The sequence below is a fragment of the Chiloscyllium plagiosum genome, chromosome 13 (assembly GCF_004010195.1).
Source record: "Chiloscyllium plagiosum isolate BGI_BamShark_2017 chromosome 13, ASM401019v2, whole genome shotgun sequence".
Lineage (NCBI taxonomy): Eukaryota > Metazoa > Chordata > Chondrichthyes > Orectolobiformes > Hemiscylliidae > Chiloscyllium > Chiloscyllium plagiosum.
Genome location: NC_057722.1, coordinates 80,247,856 through 80,258,723, shown reverse-complemented (window position 1 = coordinate 80,258,723; position 10,868 = coordinate 80,247,856). Strand labels below are relative to the sequence as shown.

General features: G+C 42.3%; 1 protein-coding gene across 1 annotated transcript in view; it reads right to left on the bottom strand.

Annotated features, from left to right (window-relative positions):
* LOC122555673 overlaps positions 1 to 10,868 on the bottom strand; it is a 56,226-nt gene that overhangs the window by 7,478 nt on the left and 37,880 nt on the right. Inside the window, exons 7-8 of the mRNA XM_043701669.1 lie at positions 5,473 to 5,602; positions 2,551 to 2,657 (exon numbers count right to left, since the gene is read on the bottom strand). Coding sequence (XP_043557604.1) covers positions 2,551 to 2,657; positions 5,473 to 5,602 — 237 coding nt within the window. The remainder of the gene's footprint in view (positions 1 to 2,550; positions 2,658 to 5,472; positions 5,603 to 10,868) is intronic.

Sequence of the window (10,868 nt, the reverse complement as noted above, 5' to 3'; positions counted from 1 at the left end):
GTATTAGTGTGTGTGTTAGTGTGTGTTTTAGTGTGTCAGTGAGTGTGTTTTAGTATGTTAGTGTGTGTGTTTTTGTGTGTTAGTGTGTATGTGTTAGTGTGTATTTTAGTGTGTTTTAGTGTGTTAGTGTGCGTGTATTAGTGTGTGTGTTAGTGTGTTAGCAACAGTTAGTACTGCTAGTTCTCCCATGTTAAAGCCACTGATGAAGAGTCACCGGACTCAAAACCTTAACTCTGCTTTCTTCCTGCAGGTGCTGCCAGACCAGCTGAGTTTCTCCAGCAATTTCTGTTTCTTGTTTGGTCTCAACAGGTGCAATTTCTCTTGGGGAATAGGGAAGTGTCTCATTGCCTTCAATGTACAATGACATATTCAGATCATGCATTGTCATTCCCACACCAATGTGGAGCTATGGTGGAAAAACCATTAGAATTCAATATTTGAATTGGAATTAATAGCAATTAATAGAAATTTACAGTAAGTCAAAGACAGTCAGCATTGATTTGTTTAAGATAAGTTAAACCAATATTACTGTCAGGATAGGACCATCTTCTCTAGACTGTGGTCACTACAGACATATAAGAATAGCCTTAACTCTCCTCCCACCGAAACCAAAGGCAAGTTTGAGTCAAGCAAGAAATTAAAACCTTAAAGATTCCAAAGAGAGCCCCACTTCACCAGATTGTAACTTTAATTAAAGCAGGATAAGGCACTATAAGGAAATGCATTTGTGAGTAAAACAGTTTAAGGCAAAGATCTCTATTTTGGCAAGTTTTTAATATTTAACCCATTTGTTTGTGTTTCAGCGTTACAAGAAACCTGGAAGGTGAAAGTTCAGGATCTATTATGCAAGTACATTTACAGCACTGTTCCTGGGTCAATAGGAACAGACATCTGCCCATCCTCTATCCACCAATGACATAACACACTTACCAAAGCAAAATACTATAGATGGTGGAAATGTGAAATTAAAAACAGAAATTGCTGGAGGAACCTTGCAGGTCTGTCAGTGTCTGTGGGGAGAGAAACAGTGAATGTTTCGGGTTCCGTATAGGCTTGGTAAAGAGTCAGACTGGATTTGAAACATTAACACTGTTTCTCTCTTTGCAGACGCTTGACTCCACCTCCATATAATCCATCAATCCCTCCCCCACATACTTTTAAAAAAATTAGTTTATAAGATTTGAGTGCCACTGTTTGGGCCAACATTTATCACCCATCTGTAGTTGAGGGTCAACCACATTATTGTGGGTCTGGAGTCACACATAAGGGAGGCAATGGCCTCGTGGTATTATCACTGGATTTTTAATCCAGCGACCTAAGTAACAGCAATTATTATCCAGATCCAGTTCCATCAAATGATCTGAAAATTTAATCAGCCTGTAAGGAAAATTCCATTCAGATGAGCCCAGAGATAAAAGAAAAGGTGATAAAAGGGATAGTTCAATTCTAAATACCACTAGAAAGAAAAACAGAGGAACACTGGCCCATAACTTGCTGTAACATCCTCTGTTAGCCTTGACTACTTAATCTCAACAATACCTTGTATTGAAATGGACCTTAAAGTGCTCCAAGACATCACATCACTTCAGACCAGTTAGTAATTTCTGTTTCAAGTGTGGCTTAGTTTCAAATCCTGCTACAGCAGATGGCGGTATCTGAATTCAATTTTAAAAAGAAATCTGGGATTAAGAATCCATTAAGATGAGCAAGAACCAATTGTCAAGGAAATGCTGTTTGGTTCACTAATGTCCTTTAGGGAAGGAAGCTGCCATCCTTACCTGGTCTGGCCTACATGTGACTCCAGACCCACAGCAATGGGGTTGACTCTTAACTACCCTCTGGACAATAAATGCTGGCCCTAGTCAGCAATGTCCTCATTATGTGAATAAATAACAAAAAAACACCACAGTAGGGCAGCAGATTTCTTTTGCTAAAGGATCTGGATGAACTAGATGGGTTAGAACAATTGACTGTGGTTTTATGGCTATTAAGTAATCTTGGTATTCCAGATTTGTAGTGAATTCAGATTTCGCCGAGGTCCCATATTCCCAGAATATTACCCTTGGATACTGAGTTAGCAATGCATTGGCAATACCACAATGCTGCCACTTCCCCTCTCCGAGCACCCCCTCCCCTACAATGTCTTGGCTACTCAACTGAAGCCTTGTTCCACAGGCTTTTCTATCCAATAGGTAGCCAGCAACAAATATGTAAAAGATCCCATAGTAAATATCTACACAATGTCAGGGAAAACAAACACCATCAGTGACTCCAGCTTTGAACTTGTTCCCCAAAAGTATATTCCTGACTCTCTTTCAAATATTGGAGCCAATGTTCTGGATAGCTAGCCCCTTTGCTCTAAGTTGCTGATAAACTAACAGAGTCATAGAGTCACACAGCACAGGAAAAGACCCGTCAGTCTAACTTGTCCGTGCTGACCAAATTTCCCAAACTAAACTAGTCCCACTTGCTTGCGCTTGACCCATATCCCTTTAAACCTTTCCTATTCATGTGCCTGACACATTGAAAAGGAAAAAAAGTTGACAGTACCTTCTTTCCTCTCCCTTAAGGCTTTGAGTATCTCCTTTCCACACAGCTCACCCAGGCAATTATTATCCAGATCCAGTTCCATCAAATGATCTGAAAATTTAATCAGCCTGTAAGGAAAATTCCATTCAGATGAGCCCAGAGATAAAAGAAAAGGTGATAAAAGGGATAGTTCAATTCTAAATACCACTAGAAAGAAAAACAGAGGAACACTGGCCCATAATTTGCTGTAACATCCTCTGTTAGCCTTGACTACTTAATCTCAACAATACCTTGTATTGAAATGGACCTTAAAGTGCTCCAAGACATCACATCACTTCAGACCAGTTAGTAATTTCTGTTTCAAGTGTGACTTCTATCTATTGAGTCACTACGGTGACTTCACACTGTTTAAAATATCAAAGTGCTGAACCAGAGTGGTAAATGTTGAATTTGTGAAGTTAATAGCAGAGCCACACATTTTGTACATGGAACTTTGTTTGCCTGCATAGCTGTTGTCATGTGAAAGTAGCACAATAATTATCAGATCATGAGAAAGAGGAACAGACAGAGTAAGGATGGTAGATTTCTTTCCTGAAAAGTGATTGGTGAACCAAATGCTTTTTTTCCCACTATTGACAGTAGTTGCTATTGGGCTAACTTTTTTACACCTTTATTTTAAAATTGAATTCAAAGCTCACCATCTGCATTGGTGAGTTTCAAACCCTGTGGGAGTCTCTAGAACATTAACCTGGAGCTCTGCATTGCTCGGAGAAAGTGAGGACTGCAGATGCTGGCGAGTCAGAGTTGAGAGTGTGACGCTGGAAAAGCCCAGCTGGTCAGGCAGCATCCGAGGAGCAGGAACCTGATGAAGGGCCCAACCCGAAACGTCGACTCTCCTGCTCCTTGATGCTGCCTGACCTGCTGTGCTTTTCCAGCACCACACTTTTCAGCTCTGCATTGCTAGTCAAGTCACATTGTCAGCATGTCACTGCCTCCCCAAAGCAGGTTAAATATTTCCAAGGTTACAGTGAACACAGCCAGTCAGATTACAGAGACTTTCAAAAGTACTGTTATGACAGAGGCTGGAAGGGTGCAGTGTCACTATAGTGCCACTACTCCATGGGTTACATCATAAAATAAAAATACCTTTTCCTGTCATCAAGATGCCCAATTAAATACCTTGTTTGGATCCAATTTTAAACACGATCTATCAACCAGGTTTCTTAGTAAATGCAACTACTGCTTTATTATCAAAACAAAACTTATTCACTAATCTGTGGTTAAGGCACGTAGTCAGTAATATAGAAGCATAAATGTTTATCCTTTGAAATATTCTCAAAATGCACAGGTGAACACACAGATACATGTTTGTTAGGAGAAATGAATAGAAAATGAAATTCCCTCTGATGATTTTTAAAAAAGGAAAAAAAATATACTTTGTTGTCATTGGAAACATTCTTGAAAGCCAAAAGGATAATTGTAGAATGTTCTGGTCTGTTGTTCTGAAGTTCAAATTGTGTTGGTGGGTCACTAATCCTATAGGGTCACCTCTGAAGTCCTGATAGACACAGATCACTAAGGAAATACAATATTGAGAATTCCTTCAATCATTCATTCAGAAAATCAAATAGGTTTCACTCTACACTCAACAAGAGGACTCTTTCAGAAATGGGAGAATTCACCAGACAGGCCTTCCCAGCAGGCTTCTTGTTACTGAGTCCAAATTTTCCAGATGAATCAGGGTTCAAAACAGTGCCAGTCAGGATCTACAGTAAAGCAAGCACTTATCTGAAATGAAACAGCTGATTATTGACTTCAGGAAGCAAGGAGGAGGCCACTGTCCTAATTATATCAATGGTGCTGAGGGCAAGACTACCAAGTTCCTAGGAGTGACCATCACCAACAATCTGTCCTGGACCATCCATGTTGATGCAACGTTCAAGAAGGCACAACAATGCCTCCTCTCCCTCAGGAGGCTAAGGAAATTCGGCATGTCCACAAGGATCCTCACCAGCTTTTATAGACGCACCATAGAAAACATCCTATCCAGATGCATTACGGCTTGGTACAGCAAATGCTCTGCCCAGGACTGTAAGAAACTACAGAGACTTGTGAACACACCCTAACCATTACACAAGCCAACCTTCCATCCATTGAGTCCACCGACACTTCTCTCTGCCTTGGAATGCAGCCAACATCATCAAAGACCCCTCCCACCTCGGTTATAATCGCCTCCAAACTCTTCCATCGGACAGAAGATACAGAAGCTTAAACACATATACCAATAGATTCAAGAATAGCTCCTTCCCCGCTATTATTAGACTTCTGAATGGACCTCTCAAATCTCAAATTTAATGTTGATCTTGCTTTTTGTGTGCCTTCTTTGCAGCTGAAACATTGTATTCCTCGCTCTGTTCATTCACCCTATGATCTTTGTATGGTACGATCTGCCTGAACTGCTCGCAAAACAAAACTTTTCACTGAACTTAGATACATGTGGCAAGAATAAATCAAATCAAATCAAATATTCAAAATCATATGAATTCCAGGAAGTCTTGTTAAAAAAAGGCTTCTATCTGTCTAGTGATTATAACATGAGTAGAATATGAGTTCCCTGATTGGGGTTAATCTTGTCCAGTCGGGGAACCCTGGCTGACAGATAGAAACAGGAGTGTCAGAGGTTCTGTTCACTCTGAGAGCTGGCTCTGAGGGAGCTGGATCAGTGTCAAGGACGCTCTGTGTGTGAATAAAGGGTGACTTGGTGATGGGATACCGGCCTCTGTGGAGTTATTTCAAACTATAGTGAACTTTCAATGATCCCTTTCAAAGAAATCACTCCAGTTATCTCCTATAAACCTGGAATAAATTGATTCTTTCACACCCTTCAAAACCTAAATCTTCCAAAATATAGTGAATCTGAAGGATATTTGTAATGATACTTACTGAGACAATATTTCGGTAAACATTATTGGACCCATGGTGCTGCTGCTTCCCCTTCCATCAATGCCATTGTCTGCCAGATGTAATCTGGATAACCAGGGAGCAATCTCTGGGAATTCCTGTTTATGTTTCCCTTAAAGATTGAGAAGAAACGATTTGAAGGCCTGATCATTTTTCACACATCTCTATTACAATAGTTCACACTGACAATACTCTTAATATTCTCAACTGTAGCTTTGTGAGAAGAAATAAAGCCACCTTACCATCTGTCATTCCAAGCTTTTAGCCTCCGGTCAGGAGCCACCAGAATTCCTGCCCCACCATAACATACGATCAACAGTCTAGTGGGCCAGGGACATTGGCCAGTGCTCACAGCTTACACAACTAATGCAAACCAAACTTAGTGATCACTCAGACCTCACACCAACAATCTGCTAGATGTGCAGTGAGTTTTGAGAAGATTTGTAGTTTAGGTTGAGGTTCTAGATGTAGGTTTGCTTGCTGAACTGGAAGGTTCATTTTCAGATCTTTCGTCACCACACGAGGTAACATCTTCAGTGAGCCTCCAGACAAAGCACTGCTGATGATTCCTTCTTTCTATTTATATATTTGGGTTTCTTTGGGTTGGTGATGTCATTTCTGGTGGTGATGTCATTTCTTATGGTGACGTCATTTCCTGTTCTTTTTCTCAAGGGGTGGTAGATGTGCAGGTTAGGGTGGACTTGTTGGGCTGAAGGGTCTGTTTCCACACTGTAAGTAATCTGTGGGCGGCACGGTGGCACTGTGGTTAGCACTGCTGCCTCACAGTGCCAGAGACCCGGGTTCAATTCCCGCATCAGGCAGTCTGACTGTGTGGAGTTTGCACAATCTCCCCGTGTCTGCGTGGGTTTTCTCCAGGTGCTCCAGTTACTTCCCACAGTCCAAAAAAAAATGTGCAGGTTAGGTGAATTGGCCATGCTAAATCGCCCATAGTGTTAGGTGAAGGGGTAAATGTAGGGGAATGGGTCTGGGTGGATTGTGCTTCGGCGGGTCGGTGTGGACTTGTTGGGCTGAAGGCCTGTTTCCACACTGTAGGTAATCTAATCTAAATTGCCCATCATGTTCAGGGATTTGTAGGTTAGGTGCATCAGTAAGGGGTAAATGTAGAGTAATAGTTTAGGGGAATGGGGTTGGTAGGGATAGTCTTCGGAGGGTTGGTGTGGACTTTTTCGGCAGAAGGGCCTGCTTCCACACTGTAGGGATTCTGTGATTCTGTGATTCTTACCAAGTTGAATTAAACACAGGGAGAATGGATTATGATACATTGACTGAAAACACCAAATACCTGGAACGGAAAAATTTAATTTCACAACTTCAAAAAACAAAAGTGTTTGCCTTATATGTCACCAAAGTATATCGAAAAGTATAAAGGGGAATTTGGAACAACACCACACAATGATACACAGTAAATTTAAGGCTAGTTTTTCTTTGAATAACATGTTTCAAATAAAAGAAAGTTGATGAGCTGAAGGCCATTTTGATATTTCAGTGGACTGTTTTTTCTAAACCAGCGGCAAAACTCCTGGAGTTTCCTCCCTAAGGGCTTTATGGATGTTTCTAAACCCCTAGGACTTCAGTGGGTCAAGGAGACAGCTCACCATCATCTTCGACAGAGCAGTCAGGGTTAAATAATAACTGCTGGCCCAGCCCCCATCCCCCGATTAAAAAAGAAAAAGAAGGAACTATGACAACTTACGAGTGAAAATACAACTGGACTGTGACAATCATAAACAGAAATTGCTGGAAAAGCTCAGCAGGTCTGTCAGCATTTGTGAAGAGAAATCAGAGTTAACCTTTCAGGTCCAATGACCCTTCCTCAGGAAGGACCCAAACCATTAACTCTGATTTCTCTCCACAAATGCTGCCAGACCTGCTGAGCTTTTTCCAGCAGTTTCTAATTTTGTTCCTGATTTCCAGCATCTGCAGTTCGTTTAGTTTTTATCGGGATTGTAAAACTGATGGATTGAATTGACTTAAATTCCTGAAGGGTGCATTAAATTTCTACTACATGGTAGGCTCTTCCAAAGTTCTTGCAAATGAAAATATATGAAAACCAAAACTAAACTATAGATACGAGACTTATTTTCTTATTTTGTTCATTTATTATTTCCCTTCGTTCATCTGTCTTTCATAAACACTCAGCTCCAAGCTATTCTGTGATCCTGAAGGTTAGGTTACAATCTTGGATTCATGGGTTTCTATGAATTGTTGGAAACTTCAGTTCTCATTGGCTTAGGTCCAAAATAGAACGCAGGAATTTACAACACAGTTATATTCATCCAGTATCTTTGATGCTGCAAGAAGGGGGAATCAGGGCATTTTCAGAAAGTCTACCTGTAAATAGTGGAGCACCACAGGGATTTGTGTTGGGACCACAATTATTTACACAATATATTCATGGCTTTGATGAGGAAAGTGAATGTACCTTAGCCAAGTTTGTGATGATACTCAAATACTTGGGAAGGCAAGTAGAGAGAGTGACAGCATCTGCAGGAGGATAGAGACGGGTTAACCGAGTGCCTCGAACTTGGCAGATGGAGGAAATATAATGTGGGAAAATGTGAAGTTAAGCACCTTGGCAGGAAGATTAGAGGAGCTGAATATTATTTAAATGCAGAAAGCTACTGAACAGAAAGATGTGTGCATCCTTGTGCATAAGTCAGAAAAATCCAGCATCCGAGTTCAGTGAGTAATAGAGAAGGTAAATGAAATGTTGGCCTTTATTTCATAGGGAATGGAATATAAAAGGATGGAGATTTTGCTAAAACTATTCAAAGCACTAGTCAGACCACAAGCTGGGAATAATGTGGTTTTGGTCCCCTTTTCTAAGAAAAGATGCGAGAGGCAGTTCAGGGAAGTTTCACCAGGCTAAAGCCAGGTATGGAGGGACTATCTTATGAGGTGAGGCTGTGTAGATTGGGCCTTTTGGATTGACAGTAATGATAGAAACATGCACCATTCTTACGGTGACATGACAGGAGAGATATGGAGAGGTTGCCTCCCCTTGTGGGAGAGTCTAGGACCAGAGGTTGTAAGGAGTTGACCATTTAAGACAGAAATGAGGAGGAATTTTTTCTCTCTGAGGGGAGCGAATCTGTGGAATTCTTGACTGCAGAGGGGTGTCAAGGCTGGATTGTTAAGTAGCTATGAGACTGAAACAGTCAGGGAGAAGGCAGGAAACCGGAGTTGAGAATTATCAGATCAGCCATGATCTCACTGAATGGCAGGGCAGACTTGAGGGCCGAATAGCCTACTTCTGTCCCAGGGTCTTATGGTCTTACATTAAGCACTTCCCCTCCCTGGCATCTTTTTTCAGAAGGTCACCATTTTATTCAAGATCCAACACTCTGTCAGCTGCCTCCAAACGACAGCAGCGAGGGGTGAACAAAGTCATTGACATGTCGAGAAACCCTCACACAGAGCAGTTACAATCACCACGTTTGGAGTCAGTTAGTGTGGATGGTTGGTTTGCAATGGAGAGTGATAGTGTGGTTCAATTCCCACACCATCTGAGGTTACTGTGAAGGTCTCTCCTTCCCAACCTCTCCCCTCGCCTGAGGCGTAGTGTCCCTCAGGTTAAACCACCACCTGTTGTCTCCCTGTAATGAGAGAGTAGCCTCATGGTCCACTTGTACTATGGTCACCTTGCTTTTTACTGTCATCACACCCCAGTGCAACCGGGTCTGTGTGTGAGTGATACAGCGAAACACCCATCAGCCAGGTCTCTGCCATTTCTCTGGAATCAATGAGAGAACTTCAGACCTATGCTCAGATCCATCTGTGAGGCATCTTCACAACCATTCAGGCAAAGCTCCTGCACAATTGCCCTCACTGGATTGGCCCAGTGCCTGATGGGAGAAAATGTTCTTCCTGTTTTATCGATTGGCAAAGCAGCAGCACTGGCATTAATGACTGGCAGGGATTTGTTACCAGAATCCTAACAAACCCGTTCATCAAACTGCATCATGCATTGAGTCAGAATGTTACAATGACCAGCTGCTGGACGATGGGATAGGATAGGACGATGGGTCAAATGGCCACTTTCAGTAACTTTGCTTGATTTTTTTTTAATCAACGTGTTCAGACATTATGGGACCATCGTATGAGGAAAGGCCAGACAGACTGGGCCTGTCTCCTCTGGAGGTTAGAAAACACAGAGATCACTTTATTGAAACATCTCAGCTCCTGAGAGGACTTGACCAGGCGGATGTGGAAAGGATGGTTCCTCTTGTGGGAGAATCCCAGAACTAGGGGTCATCATTTAAACAGCACCATCATAGAATACAGTAGCTAGAATTTAAAACAAGAACTGAAAATAAAGAAACCGAACAAAAAGGAATTGAAACTGTCCCAATGCCCCTCTGCGCGGCAGTTAACAGGGGTCTTGAGCTGGACTCCACGCTCTGGCACTGGGCCCACCGCAGCCGAACTCCCCATGAGGGCAAACGGTCAGAGAGAACAGCAGAGAGAAGAAAGTTGGAAAGAAAAGAGGCAAAGTAAAGAAAAAGAGAAATGGGCAGAAGAAAACAGCAGACGAGCAGGAGCCTGAGCATTGTTAATCTGCCACCATTTTCATAATAAAGTATGGAGGCGCCCACTGAAGACAAAGAAGAGGAAACATTTTTTCTCTCAGAGGGTTGAGAGTCTCTGGAATTCCCTTCCTCCAAAGGGCACGGATGCAGAATCTTTCGATATTGTGAAGGCAGAGATTCTTGATGACTAAGACTGTCCAGGGATGTGCAGGGATGTCAAGAGAGGTTGAAATCTGATCAGCCGGGATCTTATCAAATGGTGGAGCAGGAATGATGGGGCAAGTGGCCTACTCCTGTTCCTTGTTTGGATGCTCTTATGTGTAATGACACAGGAGAAAGTGAGGGCTGCAGATGCTGGAGATCAGAGCTGAAAATGTGTTGCTGGAAAAGCGCAGCAGGTCAGACAGCATCCAAGGAGCAGGAGAATCGACATTTCGGGCATGAGCCCTTCTTCAGGAAAGCACTTCTTCAGCTGTGTGTAATGACACAGCTCTGAAACTGAAACAGAGCAGTGGAGGGATACAGGATAGCCAGAAGGGACCTGAAGAAAGGGATTAGGAGAGCCAAGAGAGGGCATGAAAAATCTCTGGCGGAGAGGATCAAGGATAACCCAAAGGCATTTTATGCGTATGTGAGAGACATGAGAATGACGAGAACGAGGGTAGGTCCAATCAAGGACAGTAGTGGGAGACTGTGTATTGAGTCGGAAGAGATAGGAGAGGTCTTGAATGAGTACTTTTCTTCAGTATTTACGAATGAGAGGAACCGTATTGTTGAAGAGGAGAGTGTGAAATGGACTGGTAAGCTAGAGGAGATACATGTTAGGAA